Genomic DNA, 17,854 nt, shown 5'->3' with positions numbered 1-17,854 from the left:
CTCAGGACTTGCTCTCTGATCTCTGTTCCACCTCAAGAAGCGCTTGGCAGCATCCATTTGTCTGCCTTGATCCAATGATCTCCAGTTCTCAGGAACACAAGACAAACAGGTGCTGTTGTCCTTCTCTCAGCTGCAGGAAATTCAGAACATTTCAAGGAAACAAAGGGAGGCTCCCTCCGAAGATGAAGGGCTGCATCTGCCGAAGATCTCTAAGAGCATTAAGAAACAGCAAAATTTCCTTTGACCACGTCCATGTAAGGTGCTTACCCTGTCAACTGCACTCCTTCAGCCGGAAGCTGGCTGAAATAGGGATACATTTTCTGCAAGGATACTTGTCCTCTCCCATCTTTTTCTTTCCCCATCATTTTCAAATGAATTGACACTTTATTTTACTTTCCACATATTGCAAGAGATCGGGATTACACAGCATCAGCTGAATAATGTTCTGCACACACTCTCATCAGCTTCATGTGTTCGGATGACAGTGATGGGGACTATAAAAGCATGAAGACAGATAATCACTGCTTATGTCTGCAATTATAGTTCCAATAAAGTTTCTTCATGGCTCTGTAGCATTAAAGCCTTCGGACTGGTAACTAAATTGCTTTAATTTTTTTTTTTTTTTCTATTCTGTATTTTGTTCTTTTCCTATTGCAGACACATACTTGATTGAGAGAAATGCCCCTACTACAATATCAACTGGAGATACCTGCAAAACAGAGGTCCAGAAATCTAAACTGACTTCTAATAACTACAACAAAATCAAAGCCACACTCACAAAACTTTGGGGGAATCCTAACTATGGAGGACTTTCAACTATCATTTTATTTGATCTGTAAGATTAATGACATAGAGGATGTGACCAGATGAAAAAGAGGGGAAAAAAAAAAAATAAAAAGCACACAAGATGATCACAACTCCCTCTTCATACATAAATTGCCAGGCACATTGCATGCATAACCTGCTGCTTTGATCACAGCACGGGATTAGGCGAGTCAGGAATTTAAAGCACAAAGGTACTGTGGCAGGAGACTCTCTCCAGGCGCTTTTCACCACCATCCACCCGCCCCCGGGATCCCAGGCTGGCTAGGGCAGGAAATCCCCGCTCGGCAGGCAGAAGGGGAACAGAGGCACGCAATCACAGCGCAGCCCGTCTCCGGTGCTGCGCTTCGCAGTGGAAGCACGTCAGGATACGCTCCTCGCCTGTGTAAGACGGAGGAACCACCGCAGCCATCCTTCCAACTCCAACAGGGAGGAACGACAGGCCACACAGAGAGAAACGGGTATAGTCCTGCAGCACAAAGCAGAAAGCCAGCTTCCAGGAGCTGGACCACGGGGGCGGAGGAGCGTCCGGCATGGCTGAGCGCCTAGCTCTGCAGGGAAGAGAGGAGCCAACGCTTATCTGGAGGCAGAGGGACTCCAGGACACCTGCAGCTTAGCATGCTTCCTCCTCTCCTCTCATTACTGAGGGCACCAGGATCGACCCTGCATCGCAACGCGCCGCTGAGCCCATTTAAATCCACTGCCAGTCTCCCCCCTTGCCTCCCAGCGCACAAGCGCTGTGCCCCAGCCCCCGTGCTGGCTCGTAACCACCATGTGACCGGCATTAGCCATAATTCATACCACAAACTACCTTTCACATGCTGTGGCCCAGCGTCCTTATCTTGCTTCCCCCTCCCCGAAGCCTTGCCTCGCTGCCGCTGTTCGGAAACCCCAGCGTACAGCAGGAACCTCAGGACTCAGCAGTTACAACCTCCGCCACGCACCAAAGCACTGGCACTCCAGTCAGGGCCTCCCTTATAAATTTTCCAATCAAAAGTCGTTAAAAAAAAAAAAACCCTCAGTTTATTTAACCCTTCAAAGACAAGTCGCACAAAGAGCCAGCAGCATCCGATACTACTTCGCTTCGCACACTTCCTTCCCAACGTCCAGGGACGCTGCCAACATCTCTCTCAGACAGAGGCGGCCGTTTGCCATGTGGCACCGAACCTGGGCGTCAGGAAATGGCTGTGTTCTCTGCCACGCCAAGATACTTTGGATAATCCCCTGTTACCCCTTCTTCCTCCGACCCTTGCCTCTCCAGGCTCAACGGCAGCACCAGGCCTGTCAGGGCCTTATTTGGGTTCCCACACGCTACACCAAGAAAGACCAAACTCTTACTGACGGCAACGCCGCGCTTCCTCAGTGGTCAAGCCCAGCTAACAGTGGTGCTGGGACATTATCGCAGCAGGTTTTACAAGGGGCTTTTTCACCAAGTACTATTTGAACAGGGTGCAGTTCGAATGTTAGGTATGCTGCATGCTCAGCAAGCCACCCATCCAGGGCTGGAGGTAAGAGAGTTGACCTCGGTCACCATCCCTGGAAGTGTTCAAAAAACGGGCAGAGGTGGCACTTCGGGACACGGTTCAGTCTGGTCTACCCTTGATTGGTTTAGAGTAGACTTGGTAGTGTAGGTTAATGCTTGGACTGGATGATCTTAAAGGGCTTTTCCAACCTCAACGATTCTATGATTCTATGACCTGCAGAAAGCAACAGGGGAAGAACGCGAGCTGTCTAGTATAAACACATCGATCAAAAAAAAAAAAAAAAAAACCCAACCAAACACCTTATACTAGAGACTTTTTGAGGGGAGGGAGCCCCAACTGCAAGAAGCCAACACCTTTCACTGCAGCTGGCTCAGCGGGGCTCGTTTGGGTCTCACATGAGAGATCTCCCAGGGATCCTGACACCATCCAACACGACGGTCGGCAGCAGCCCCGCAGCAAAAGGTGGGGCGACACCCCCGTGTCCTCAGAAAATTCCTATCATATTTCACATCTCAGCATTAACTTCGGATTTCTTTTCAATGTTTTCTGTTCCCTTTCACAATTCACTGAGCATGCAGCACTGCTATAGGCTTTGTAGGCCTGCCAAATACACCACCAGAAGCAGGCAAATTTCACCAGCAAATGAACATCTTTATACTCATTTACAACACTTCGCAAACCTTTAGCAAAAGGATAAATGCTCGGTGTATGTATCAGGCTCTGCGCACAGCTTGGGCTCAGAGCAGGGAATAGCCCCGACGCATCTCTGAACATAAATGATTGATAACGTGGCCAAATGGAAAACTAGACAGAAGTTTCACTCTTTCAGTAAGCACTACAGAAAAATCACTAGCAACGTCCCCTTCAGCAACACCTTTTTCCAGCAGCGCAGCAAACAGCAAGCCTGCTGCCAGCACTGAGTGTTTGCAGCTGACAAGCTTTCGCCACAAACCAAGCCTCCAACTCGAGCGATACCTCTCAGTCCAGTGGGATTTACAGATACCTGGGACAAATGCTCGGCTTCTTGCAACCTCTTTACATGCCACACCAAATCACCCTTCAGGAAGATTCCTGAACAATGTTTATTCAGCAATCGTTACAAAAAACCTCTACTGACTCTCCATCTCGCAGGCGTTCCGTTTCCCCCAACATTCAAGAAGCTGAAAGTCTTGCCAGTGCTTCACACTATTTTAAATAAATCAAATTTTCAGAACACTTCTTCACCCTGTGCTCCTCACCTTCTCTTTGATGCAACACTGGCCCACAGAACAACATAAAGATGAGCTCAGAGTCAGGGATACTAAAACACAGAACAGCACAGCGCAGGTTTGGGGACTCTGCAGAAGAATTTCGTATCCCCCGGGCAAGACCAGCACTCCCAGCAACCCAGCCCTGAACCACGAGGGCTGGAGCTGCACCACGACCCTGCCCACGTTCTCAGCCAAAGAGGCCTTGCTCCAGCCGTATCTTGTAGTTGCATGGCACATACAGAGGAAAATAAAACCAAGAGGACTTAACAACTTCAAACCCTGGGAACTACTTAATTCACTAGATATTAGTTTCTTTCCCCCACCCCGCCATTTTCCCTCCCACCTGCCAGGCCACCTCATTACTGTCACTCTGCATCAGTTCTTGCTACAGTAGTTTTCTTGGACCTTTGCCCCTTCAGTCAGCTTGAAACCTCTTCCCCATTGTACATCAGAGTCAATGGGAAATTAATGCAAGTCTTTGCTGGGGGGAGGGAAGGGCAGAGGGAACGACGCTTTCTGCTGCTGTCAAAGCTGCTTTTCCGTCACCCTTCTTGCCATGTACACTTCACCAACATATTAAGAAGCCTTGTCTGCATTTAACTGTGCCTGCTGAGGTCTCTGGAACTGTTCCTCGTGTAGAATTGCATGAGTCTTAGCAGGGTAGGGTACTTCTTTATAACACAAAGTTCCCAAATATAATACAAAGTTCCCAAAGTACAATCTTAAGACTTAATCTAAGCTTACTCGGTCACAACAATACACCCAGCTGCAGATGTCCCAGCACGAGGAATGACTGAGCAGGGGAAAAGAACTTCCTAACATTCTTCAGATTTTCTCTGCACTCAAAAAATAAAGGAAATATTTTCAACAGGAGAGCAGCAAAATGCCAAAGTTCAGAAGTAACTTATTAATACCGCATGCTGATCTGACTACAGAGGTTCACATTAACTTTCAAATTACTCAGCAAACCACAATTTCTACAGCAATAATCTTAGAAACCTAAGCCACGTTGAACACTACTCACATAGTTTACAGAATTATTCCAGTGACTAAGGCAAATAGAATGTGTGATTGCAGGGCTAGAGACTAAATTAAGCTTAGACAATGATTTTTTTTTTTTTTTTTTAAAGTCTGATGCTACACTGACCTTGCAATCACTTTTTTGAGGAAACAGCAGATTACTGTTTTCTTGTGAGTGAGATCCTCTGGTGGAGGGGGGGAAAAAGAGACGAAACTGGCTCTCCCTGAAAAAGAAGTGATGGGACTGACGATTTACGAAGTACTGTCAAATACACAAAGTAATCTTTTAATCTTTTTCTGCTACAGGCTCCACAGTTCAACAAAGCATTTAATAATGTGGTTTTAGTCCATCCTGATTCAGCAAAGCACTTACCCACATGCTTATGCCAACTTAAGTATATGCTTAAGTGCTTTCGCACAATAGGGACAGAGAAGATTCAGGCCCTGCAGATGAACCATTTTCTGAAACAAGCCATTTTTTTCCTAAGATGACTGGCTCTATTTACAGCTTCTCCTCCCTTTATAGCATGACCCAAAATGTGTTTAACGAGAACACTAAAATACAACTGAAAAGTCAAATAACTATCAGGAACAGCAAAGACATCTATGTATGGCTTAATGCAATAGAGGAGTTGTTCTCTTTCCTTCTCAACATAACATACACCTTGATCTACACACACCACGCTACCCTGTTTCAATAGCTCTCCTCTAAAAATAAGTTACAAGTTCCCTTAATGCTTTGGATTTCACAACATTTATGAGACTATCACCAGAGTCAACAGGCTAAAAAAAGAATCCATTAGCATTAACTGGCCTGTCACTGGCAGTGACAAATAAATGAATTTGATGGTTTTAGATCAGTCATTAGTAGACCTACCCCCGGGCTGATAAAGGCTCAGCACTTTGCAGACAAGATGTACTCAATCTGGAAACAGAGAGGAATGCACAAGGTTGTTAGCATGCTGCTTTTCTTCCATTTCCCTGACCTCCCTCATTTCGGACCCTTTTCTGGCATATCCAAGCAGCAAGGTCTCGGTGCAGAAAAGTTACCTGGTGGACACCATTAAAAATAACCCAACAATACAGAAAAGCATGGGGAAAGTAGAATCCCCTTTGAGAGAAAAAAAAACAAATCCCAAATTAGATGATGTTCAATTTTAGTTTTTAGTTAGCAGTATGTCAAAGGGAAGGAAAGTACATTAGGGCTATTCTTAACATGAAAGATGTCCTTAGGCAATGATAATGGAAATACACACGTTTTACACACGTAGGAGACAGTCTGTGGGGATTAAGGCCAACGCCAGCAACCTACCTGAGTGGTTGGAGAGAAGAAATAAACATTTACATCTCCAAAAGCAACAAAATTACAGAAATCCAGCACAGCTCTTGCTTCTGACAAAACTCACTGCACTGCACGGAACGCCTTGCACAGCCACTTCTTCCTCTGGCTGCCAGCATCCAAGAACAGAGATCATGCTCTGCCTCGAAGAGATCACAGAGCCCAGGAATAATGGGTTTCAAAACCCTGATCCTCTACTACCCGAGAGGACCTGGGTTGATTAGCCAAGACTCAGACTCATCAACTTTTCCATCTGACCATCCAATGCCAGAGGGAGACAAATTCTAGGAGCAGCTTACCCTGGACAACAGATCTACGTCAAGGTTGGTTGAACAAGATGCCTGAACACTGGCCATCAAGCACAAAAAGAAATCCCTCATATCATCTGGTAAGGACTTAATATTACTCTATATGCAGAAGACACAGCAATATTATTAAGGTACACATCTATGCCCAATGCCAAGAGCAGGAAATACTTCCTCTCCTACTCCATCCAGACCTGCAGGGGAATTTTAAAAAAGAAAAAGAAAAAAAGAAAAAAAACACAGGGAAAAGGCCTGACCCTGCTGCTCTTCACAGCCTGGCAGGGAAGGAAGGGTGGCAGGAAAGGAAGAATCCTGAGTTCTGCTAGCATGTTCAGTTCACATTCTTTTGAAAAAGACTTCAAAGTCTACCCAATACTTAAAATAAGATGGGAAGTAGTGGGACTAACCTGGAGGAGTTTACAGGCAGAAGCAGGGGAGGAAACAAACAACAGAACTCTTGATTTTCAAGGTCCATCGTTTGCTTTGGAATAAAATCTCTCTCTGCTACGCTGGCTCACGCTTATCAGGCAGCCAAGGGACACAGACACCCCACCCACAGTTAACTTAATTGGAATCAGACATCCAAATCCACTGGTTAGCCTTAAAAAAACCAGCCCAGGTTAGCCTGGGTGTTATTCCAAAAGGGCATGCCCTCCATTTGCTGCTCCGGAATAGCCAGCTTCACGTGGGTTTAACCAGGGGTGACTCAAATGAAAGGAGAGTTGTTGACACTCTGTTTTTCACCAAAGAAGGAGGAACAGATGTGCACAACTGCGCCTCTTACAGCCCATGCGCCTGGCCAGACAGGAAACCAGCTAGTCCACAGACAAGGTACGCGCAGTTTGAAGATAGGCGCACTGACTGGAGCGCAGAGATGCCAGAACCAGTTATCGGTCCTGCGCTGTCCTCTGTTAGAAGAAAACAGGTCTAAGGAAAACATCGTTATTCAGCATCACCATCTGATTATCAAACAAAAGGCTTCCCTCACCAAATAGAGACCTTTTACTATTTTGTGACCAAATGGTCACCAGAATATTGTACCCAACCCAGGCAGATTAGATCCCAAATTAAAATATGCAGTCTTGACAACCACCTCTACTCCGGGTCATCAGCAGACAGGGCGCCGGACATCCCGCGCCCAGCCCGCGCCCCCGAGCTACAGGAGCAGCTCCAGCAGCTAGCAGCAGTAGCTGCCTTGCCCTTTCTAACAGCTGCTGAAGAGGATGCATAGAGACCATCGTCAGCAGGTCACATACACAACGCTCGTCAATGCCGCCGAACGCTACTGCAAGCGGTTCCAGCTTGCTGACTTGCCAGAGCAATTCCCAGCCATATGTGTTAGGCCCCTGTGTGAGTGCCGGGAAGAAGAGGCACCTCGGTCCCGTCCTGGAGGAACCTGAGCACAAAATACAACTCGGTGGGTAGCCTCACTAACTGTAAACTTTGACCGGTTTTATCTGCCTCTGTTTCATACATGCCTTTGCACGACAAGGCATCCACATTTCTATACCAGTAAGTCACACAAAGGTATTTTCACGGCCAAGGAGCTTCTTCATGGACTGAGGCTGCTGTCCTTTTGCTCTTCAGGTTTGTTTTGTTTTTTAAATAAATCCCCAAGGCGGCAGAGTGAGGGTGGAAATTGCTTACATTTGAAAATATCTAATGAACTTGCTAAATTTGATAAGGCTTCTCCAACCTAATACAGCAGGTAATGTCAGAACTGACGGGCTATGTATATTAAAAAGTCAAATTATTGTACTCTTCAGTATTCAAAAGGGAGTACAAAACTACTACACCTCCCCCCCCCCACCGTCACTGCTGCTTTTTAAGGATTTTTAAGTCAGCAGAGTTATAAATGATCAACTGTTACAGAGCGCCTTCCAGCACTTGGAAGCAAGACAGATTTTTATCAAGGAACAGCAGCCGCAAGAAAGCATATGTATATTCTTTTCATCTCGCTGTTAGCCATATACCAGAACCTCAACAAGTAAAACCCCTGGAGCAAATTTCCTAAAACAATGGCTTCAAGTGTCCTGGACTTCACAAGGAGAGCAGGATTACACATCATGGCATAATCCACTGGAGGCAATCACCAAGGATTTTCTGCGAGGGTCATTCTAAAAAAATCAGGGAAGAATGCTCTGCTGTTACAACCTGCCACTTCTTGCTCAGTAACCAATTTGCATCACCAGAGAGGTGTCAAATCATGAAGATGCAGTTAAAGAAGCCCAAAAGAAAGCATTTTACTGGGCCGCGGTTTGAAAGGGGAAGACCAGCCAATTAAAGCGAATGAGAAGGGGGGAAAGAATGAGAGCAAATTATTGTGCGCGCACAAATAAGTGAGCGTGACCCCGCAGACCACGGCAAGCATGTGATCTGGCAAAGGAGGCAAACGCAGCCCGAGAACCAGAGCAGCCGCTGCCCGCTGAAGAGTTAATCGTGCCGCGGCAGGTCAAAAGGGCTCCCAAAGGAAGGGGATGGATGGAGGGAGGGAAGCGCTGCCAGAAGGTCTGCCTGCACAAGGAGGAACGCGCCTGCAGCCTTGCTTCCATCTCAGCACCCAGTCACCGTCAGGGTGGAAAGCCAGGAACACCACTGAAAAAAGCCCAACCTGCATTTTGCTAAACACACCGGGAAGGAAGACTACTGGGGGGGGGATCTCCCCTCAAACCTAGAGAGAGACAGAGACATTTCATTAAATGCTATTAATCTCCACAGACCCGAGCATTAGCTAGTTAATTAGACTAAAGTACAGTCACAATTTAGCGCTGAGCATTCGGTATTCAGCTGGGATACGTGAACAACTGGAGTCCAAAACCTTAATTCAGTATCTAATCAAAAAACCAGAAAACAAAAAAATCCAGATTATGAAATGCAGTCCAGAATAACACATCATAACTGATGTAAAATCTGTTCGTTATTGCGTCTGCTTTTCTCCGATTTCCTGATAAGGCTCCTTGCAATCTTAAGATTTTTTTCAAGTGCCCTGTACAAATCCCAACACTTTAGAAAGGACAAGTGTGTAAAAAGCAGAAACGGTCACTGCTGACCTCTCCAGAGAGAGACAGTTCCTGCTAAGAGTGGAATCCAGCGTACATTCCAGGATTTGCCCCACACTTGAAAGATGTCTGTTACCAAAAAAACAAAAAAGGAAGGAAAAAAAAAAAAAAGCCCTACGTGGAGAAAAACAAAATCCCCTTTGTAAAAATGACCTGATTTTGCATTCTTTAACACGAAAATTTAACTCACTAATATCCTCGGCATAAGACATGCCCTGGTTTTTTTAATTGTTATAGAAGAAATCACATGGGACAGCTTAGCAGCTCTGCTGTAAGCGTTATAAACTTTTACAAATAACACTGTAGAAACAGATAATTGGTAATTGAAGACGGTTTAAAATGTAAATAAGCCTTTAAAAGGTATTGGGAAGGGGGAACGGAACATCAGTCACAGTGCAAGATCATCTTCATACTTTAATTACGAAACGCTTTAAAATTCCGTTAACTTTAAATTGTATCTTAAAGACAGCATTAATCCAACAACATAATCCAGAAGCCACAAACCCTACAAACTACGAACTCTTTGCTTAGCACAGAAGCAAGCCAGGCACGCCATTATTCACTAATTTGTTATTAGATACGTCCTATGAAGAAAAGAACCTCTAAATATTTGACTATATTAGTTTGGTTTAAAATTCTGCAAGTAGGCTGTTGGGCTTTGTGGTGGTTTGGGTTTGTTTTTTTTTTTCTTTTAAAGAAATCACTAGCACCTCTCCTGCTATATGCCATGGGTTTTTAAATTACACATCATTTTTCCTAGATGCATGTTTTGTACAATATTTAACATTACAGTTCCACACGCTGTTAAACTGCTTGCTTTCATGAGGAACTATACGCAATAAAATTGTTAGGCTGAACTTGTTCAGGTAGTCTCCTGCCACCAACTTTAAACCACTTTTCCTTGTTGACTTGCATCCACAACTTTGCAGCCTTGTCTTTCCATTTTTAACAGAACACTGAAGTAACCCAAGACGATTAGAGTGTACACCAGTGGCATACACCAGCTAAATTAAGTTCTTCCAACAGACTCTCAAAAACAAACAAAAAAAAGTCAAATGCAAGTTTTCTTTCAGTCTCTGGCTCTCAAAGTTCAAATACAACTGACTGCACGTTTGGATTTGACACTGATCCGTTGCTTTCGTTAGGCACAGCCTAAAGAGCAACAACCACTTCTACTCCACAAGCAACTCCTCCAGAAGAAGCGGCACCCAGCGATATTCCAGAGCAAGCACGCAGAGAGGAGTTCCTCTGCACGTGGCTCTGGCGTCTCTGTCCCAACGTGGAAGCTGGCCACGCTACAGCAAGAGTGCCCTGGAAGAAGAAGGTCACTTCTCCAGCAAGCCTGATCGGCTAAGAGACTTAAGGCTCATTGTTTCACTGTTCTTGCAAAAGAATACCCCATGGCCTGAAGAGTTCAGAGCTTCATCAGAAACTTGCTATCCAACGCTTGTTAGTCTCCCAACACATCTCTGAAGTTATACAAAAGAACATTTGCAAACAATGAAGGCAGAGATATATTCCCATCCATCACAACCACAGAACTGAAAGCTCAACTCAAAACAAGCCCGAAGTCTGCACTTAATCCAAATGCTCTTCATAAACACCATGCAAAACATATTGCGTAAAATAGCATAACAAACGCAAGTAATGCAGCAACAATCTCCCACCAAAACCAGGGAAGTCTCTGCTTTTCAGCCTGCCGCAACTGAGCGGGACTCCGCGAGGAGACAGTTAAACTGGAGACACGCAATATCGCACAAAGCAGCTCTCCTGTAGTTTCACAGCCATACGCTGATACCCTTAAGACGCCATGCACTCCGGCTTTAAAAGCTTTCATTGCCAATTCCCTGTTTGAAACCTGAACTGCCTGGCAACAATGACTCTCTGTGTGCCTAAAATCCTATTATCGATCCTCCTACTTACCTTAGGCTGTGCTCGTCGGGGAAATGCAACTTTAGGGTCAATCTGAGGAAAAAGAAAGGGGAAATCAACAAGATAGCTTTTGTTGTCAATTTATACACTTTTTTAAAAATCACTGAATTACGAATCCCTCATTTCTCAGGCTTATAATTCAGCATATCGGGTCATCTAGAACTACTCTGGAACTGACGGATCACGGTCTGGGTTGGTCTGGGGGTTTTTTGGCAGCGGGAGGGAGACGGGGAGAAAGGAAGAAAACACCTCTTCTGCACACCTCCTACACCGTCTTCTGGGCGACAACCCCCGCTGGTGCTCAGGGAGCTGTGTGTTAGTCTCTGGGTGCTGCTTCTACAGCCAAAACGGCACGTTAAACGTTATCTGCATACTCTGGAGGTTGCACAGAAAGACAGCCAGCATTCCTGATCCAGATCTCAACCTGTTGTTTTTGACACCTGCACCTTCCTTCGGTTGGGTTTTGGGTTACTTTGGTTTTCTTTTATTTTTCTGCCTTGTTTTGTCACCTGACTAGCAACACCACACACCAAAAAAAAAAAAAAAAGAAATGCAAAACAAAGTCAAATTATTTACGTTTCGATTATTAAAACTAAAACGTTAGAAGGACTACAAGATTATCCTTCATAACGGTATGCCAAATTGATCTGGTTTGCTCACCCTCGAAGAACATATGTGAGCAATGAAAGACTACAAAGGGGCATTTATGGGAAGGGGGGGAAGAAGGGAGAGCAAGACACAAACGGAACATACAGGCGTTTTAAACCAGAAGAAACCAAGTTCCTAAAAAGGTTTTCCATGAAGGAGTTACCTAAAGTATTCTCGAATGAAGCACGCCACCACAGAGACAAAAAGGAATTAAAAAATACCTTTGTTTTACCCCCTGCTCCCTTGTTTTAAGATGCAGCCTTGACTCTCATTGTGCTGCATAAATTAGAAAGCGTGTCCACTCTGCAATTCCAAAATGCTAATTCTGCAATTTTAAGAACAACTTCCACATGGGTCATCTTTAAAAAGCGACTCTTCTCTTAATGTCACTTAAAACCAAAAAGACACCACCGCAGATGCATGGCTGGATGTAAATAAAAATCATACCTTTTAAAGAACTGCCCATCTTAAAATTGTCATCTTTAAAAATAACTGCAATAAAACGTCTACGTGCCGCTGATTTCACCGCTGTTTATTAGCAGCATCTGCACACAGACACGTTGCAAATAAAGAGTCCGGAAAAGGAATTTTTTTTGAAGGACTAAATCCTACCTTAACTGTGCAACTTGTGACTGCTTTCAGTGTCATCTTTGACTACGTAACGAACTGATGAAACTAACCCTGATCGTGTTGAGGCATATTTAGAAGCAGAGGCTTTCTTTAACAGTTTGGGGTTGGGTTTTGTTGGGTTTTTTCCCGCCTCAAGCTAACCCTGATTTGGTCTTGTTACTCCCGTGGTGATAAATATTCCTGTCACTGATAAAAAAAAAAACCACGGGCCTCTCCTAAAAAGCAGTTTTACTCAATTAATTTGTCAAAATTGGAAACAGCACAAACATTTGATGTGCGACTGATAAACTGATTTGTCTACATCAGACACAAATGTCATATCTTTTTTAGGACATACCTGAGAAATGAGCGATTACATGCCACTTTATTGTTCAAAAAGCATAAAAAGTAAAATTCTTTATCTAGAAAGCTAACCTTTTCATAGAGATTAACATTATCTACAAATATATTCAGCACTGACTAGGCATTTGTCTACTGGGGAAATACAACAGGTACGGATTTTGCACAGCGATACCCGAAGGTGGAGGCAAATATGCACGTTTCTACATTTGCTTCAAAAGTGAAAGTTTTCTCAACAAAGAACACCAGTCCCACCCGAAGGACATCACTGCAAAGTCCCGCTGGCAGAAAGTTGGAAGAGCCATTAAACTCTAAAGCAACGCATTCATTTTTGAAGGTCAGTTCAAAGAGCATGGAGTTCTTTGCGCCACAGCGACAGCCCTTCTTAAATAACTGAATTTTCCTTCGCAAAGCCTTTTGGATAAACACCGTCAGCGTTTGAGGACGAACACTAGCAATCAACATGGCAAATCCATACCTTTTGCATATCCCTGTCAACTATTTAAAAAAAAAAAAGAAAAAAAATTCTACCAAAAAAAAAAAATTAGTTAGTTAGGTACAATTCTACTTACTGTATCTACAAGTCCTCTAGGAAATGACTATAATACTATTTCTGATATGAATGGCCATTACCTAAACAAAGCTTTTAACGTAACTGTAAACAAGAGCGACGTTTCCATGCCAATACCCAACCGATCTGCCTCCTGTGCTGAACGTTGAAACAGAGTCAAATGCTATGTTATACTAAAGAACAGTTACTACAATACGTCTACAAATAAACAGCTGAAAGGGAACCTGGCTAGTTTTGCGTTTCACTTTTAAGCTGCGTTACTGATTCTAAGGTCAATTTCTTGTTCGGATTGATTCAATCATTATCACGCAATCAAAACTGAGGCAAATTTGTCCTGGTCGAGCTTTTCACCCCTCCCCCAGAGAAGAGCAAATTAATACATTGCAGGGACGAGACTGTGGTACAGGGAAAAAGCTGGGGGAGGACCTAATTATAGTCAGAAATATGACAGGGTGTCCTCCCGTGATTTTTTTTTTTTTTTTTTAAACCCTCGTTCAAGATACTGTTTGCCTTTGTTCTTCTTATCTAAATTTATCTTTAAAAACACATAGAGAATATAGCTGTACATGAAAAGTCTGGTGAGTTTAATCTCAGGAACACAGTTGAATCAGTTATCTTACCATATCTGATTAAACCTAAAATCAAATTATTAAGGCATGTGAAAGCATGGGCTACGTGTTCAGACAAGCCCAGCAGAATTTGTAGGTCGAATTAAAACACTAGATTCCACCTGCCTCTACGAGAGCTTTGGGCTTTTTGTTTTCATATAAATTACATTTCAAAAAAAAAAAAAAAAACAAAACCATACACTCATGTTTGCTCCCTGCTTCTTCTATTCTTCATTTAACTATCGTCTCATACACACAGGCACACACAAGATGTTCCAGCACCGAGACAGGATTCCTCCTAACACCGTGCTCACGTTAAAATAAAACCTTCAAGACCCAGAACACATACTCTAAAAGACAGTTACAGCACCGAATGCGTTCCATACGTTCAGCAGCAGCTCCCTGCCAGACAGTTACAGCACCACCATCCTTCCCTTCCCAAAACACGACCCCCTTCAGAGCCAGCAGTACCAAGGCAATAATGACCTCTACCAGTGTCCTTCCCCCCTCCCCTTCCAGCTTTGCTGAGGCTTACATCGCAACAAAGTAAGAGGCACAAAAACTTCATCCTTTTGCACGGCCTTGATGGCAGGGAGAAAAAACAGGGCCTGAAGCTACACGCGCCGGATACCTTTTGTTTGACCCAGCACCAAAAACGCCGTATCAGGTCAAGGGGCAAACTTACATGTGGGCTCTCTTTTTTTTTTTTTTTTTTAAAAAAAAAGGAAAGGCAGATGTGATATTTATTTAAAAAAATTAGATCAGCTGAATCTCATGAGCATTTTCCTTACGATATCCACTGGAGACTGAGTGGAGCAAAAAGCTTTGGAGAAACAACAACAAATCAGGACTTGTGCTTCTCTACCACATCTGCTCTCGAGCTCTCCTATAGCTTTCCCTAAATTAACGCGTACGTTTCGTAAGGGCCCTGACATCGCAGGCGAGGGGGAATCTCTCCAAAAAAATGACTTTGGGAAATGACACTAGAAGCAGCTTTTACGATTTGACAGTAAGTCACTCCCGCCTCGAAACGCGCGCACCAATAAATAAATAATCAATCAAAAAGAAGTAGAAAGTTCCCTGCGGAAAGCACTCTGCAGCGGAACACCAAAAAAAGTTGGATTTTACTCTAGAGTTTTTTTTTTTCAATGTCACCGCTCAATAAAATACAAGGCTGGGGGAGGAGCCATCGGTCGGTATGGGTAAATTCGGATTTAAAAAAAGGAAAGTTACCGCTTGGCGTAAGTTAAAGGCAGGCTCTAGGCGAAAAAGGGAAGAAACAACCGTGCAAAGTCCCGGTTCAATGACAGCTTGACACGGCCGCGTTAAAAAAAAAAAAGCGTAAAACCCAAATAAACCACCCCAGCCCACGTCGCGGCCGAGCGCGGGGCCAGGGCAGGGTCCCTGGAACGTCGCCTGTCACCGCCGCGGGGACGGAGGGCGGCCGGGCAGCCCCACGCAGGACCTACCGTCTTGGAGTCCAGCTCGTGGTGGGGCTGAGCCAGGACTTTGTCCACGCTCGCCGGATCCGCGAACGTAACGAAGCCGAAGCCTCTGCGAGAGACAAAGAGCGAGGGGATGGGGAGAGAGGGGGGGGGGGAAAGGGGAAACGATGAGAAGTGGAGACGAGGAGAAGTCGTCAAAATAAATGGCTGTTGCCTCCCACCTCCCCTTCCCCAAAGCCGCCGGTTCCGAGGGAGGGAGGGCGGCAGCCCCGACCCGGCTGCACCTCTCCGCCTCCACCGGCCGCTTTGTTTCCTCCTCCCGGCTGGAGGGATGCGGCGGGGAAGGCTCCTGAGGAGCCCACGGCCGCGCGTGGGTCGGGATAACGGGGGGGGGGGGGGGGGGGGGGGAGCCAACTCGCGAAGTTTTGCCGAGCCGACTCGGGTGGGCTTTACCTGGAGCGCTTGGTGGTGGGGTCCCGCATGACCATACACTCTCTGATTTCTCCGAATTTGCTAAAATAGTCTCTAAGGCTGTCTGCGGGGGGAGAGAAAGAGAGAAAAGGCAGACGAGGGGAAAGGGGGGGGGGGGGGGGGGGGGCGCGGGCAGGCCCCGGCGCGGCGGGACGCGGCCCACGCGGGGCGGGACGCGTTGTGTGGGGAGGGGGGGGGGGGGGTGGGGAGCCGCGACGTGAGGGGGGGGCGGCGGTGCTTACCTGGTGAGGTTTGCCAGCTGAGGCCGCCGATGAACATCTTGCTGGAGGGAGAGGAGAGAGCGGAGTTGAACGCCGGTGCGGGATCGGCCATTTTGACGGGGCACCTCACGGCGGCGCGGAGGGGCGCGGAGCGGAGCGGCCGGGGAGCGGGGCGGGGGGGGGACCCCCCCCGCCCCGCTCCCCGGCCGCTCCGCTCCGCGCCCCGCCGCGCCTCCGACTTACCCGGGGTCGTGCTGCGCCTCGCCGGGGCTCCCCGAGGTAGCCTGGCTGCCGTCCGCCTCCATGGCCGCGCCGAGCGAGAGAGCCCCTGAGAGGACCCCCCCCGCCCGCCCGCCCAACCCGCCCCCCCCGGCCCGGCTAGCGGCTGGGTTCGCTCCGCTCCCTTCTTTTTTTTCTTTCGTTCTTTCTTTCTTTCTTTCTTTCTCCCCCTTCCCTTCCCCCCTCCTCCTCCTCCTCCCTCCGCTACCGGAGGATCTCACTGGAGAGGCGCTGGGGAAGCAGCCAGATCCGTCACACGTGGGATCGGCTTAGCTCAGCGCCGCGCCGCGCCGGCCCTCCCTCCCCCGCCACCATCCTCCCTCCCTCCCTCCCTCATCCCGCGACGCCTCCCCCCTCTCCCCTCCCCTCCCGCCCCCGCGCCACGGGGCGGGGCCCGCCGCCGTCGCGTGGCCCTGCCGCGACGTCAGCGCCGCGCGCCCCGCGGCAGCGGGCACCCACGGGCGGGCAGCGCCCGGGCTCCGGCCTCCGGCTCGGCGAGGGCTCCGCTGAAAGCGTCATCGTAGAAAGCACCATGGCATGGTTTAGGTTGGAAAAGCCCTTCAAGATCATCCGGCCCAACCATGAACCTACACTACCAAGCCCACGCTAAACCAACCAAGGGCAGACCAGACTGAACCATGTCCCCAAGTGCCACCTCTGCCCGTTTGTTGAACACTTCCAAGGATGGGGACTCCCCCACCTCTCTGGGCAGCCTGTTCCAATGCTTGACCACCCTTTCCGTGAAGAAATTTTTCCTAATTTACCAACCTAAACCTCCCCTGGCGCAGCTTGAGCCCATTTCCTCTCGTCCTATCGCTAACTACATGGGAGAGGAGCCCAACACCCCCTCCCTGCCCCCTCCTGCCAGGAGCTGCAGAGCGATCAGGTCTCCCCTCAGCCTCCTCTTCTCCAGGCTGAACACCCCCAGCCCCCTCAGCCGCTCCCCACCAGCCCTGTGCTCCAGACCCTGCCCCAGCTCCGCTGCCCGTCTCTGGACACGCTCCAGCACCCCAATGTCCTTCTTGTGCTGAGGGGCCCAAAACTGGACACAGCATTCCAGGTGCGGCCTCCCCAGCGCCGAGCACAGGGGCACAATCACCTCCCTGTTCCTGCTGGCCACACTATGCCTGATATTCCTGAAACACACCAGCAGGGCCTGCGCTGGGCGTCCACGCGTGTCCGCGGGCCGCAGGCAGCGGCAAAGCAAACACCACCCCCCGTGTGTCCCCCTCCCCGGTTGCGCGTCGTGCGTGGAAGGCGGCACGGCCAAAGTTTCGCGGGGTGCGGGGAAGGGGGGGGCGGGCGCCCGCGGGGGAGCCGGCTGGCGCTCGAGGGGCAGCGGGGAGTGGGCGCTGCGCACGTGTCCTGGGCCCCCACGCCCGCTCCGCCCTTGGCGGGGTGCAGCCCAGCCCCCGCAGCGCTCCCGGGTGC

At 47.6% G+C, this 17,854-nt stretch overlaps 1 protein-coding gene across 4 annotated transcripts in view; it reads right to left on the bottom strand.

Annotated features, from left to right (window-relative positions):
- Positions 1–16,449, bottom strand: part of MSI2 (musashi RNA binding protein 2) — a 263,332-nt gene extending 246,883 nt beyond the window's left edge. For all 4 annotated transcript variants that reach the window (XM_075719667.1, XM_075719664.1, XM_075719665.1 and 1 more), the window contains exons 1-5: positions 16,388–16,449; positions 16,166–16,206; positions 15,906–15,987; positions 15,477–15,561; positions 11,203–11,244 (exon numbers count right to left, since the gene is read on the bottom strand). In XM_075719667.1, the coding sequence (XP_075575782.1) occupies positions 11,203–11,244; positions 15,477–15,561; positions 15,906–15,987; positions 16,166–16,206; positions 16,388–16,449 (312 nt within the window). The remainder of the gene's footprint in view (positions 1–11,202; positions 11,245–15,476; positions 15,562–15,905; positions 15,988–16,165; positions 16,207–16,387) is intronic.
- Between the last annotated feature and the right edge of the window lie 1,405 nt (positions 16,450–17,854).

The sequence above is a fragment of the Pelecanus crispus genome, chromosome 12 (genome assembly GCF_030463565.1).
Source record: "Pelecanus crispus isolate bPelCri1 chromosome 12, bPelCri1.pri, whole genome shotgun sequence".
NCBI lineage: Eukaryota > Metazoa > Chordata > Aves > Pelecaniformes > Pelecanidae > Pelecanus > Pelecanus crispus.
This window is presented reverse-complemented; position numbering and strand designations above follow the sequence as displayed.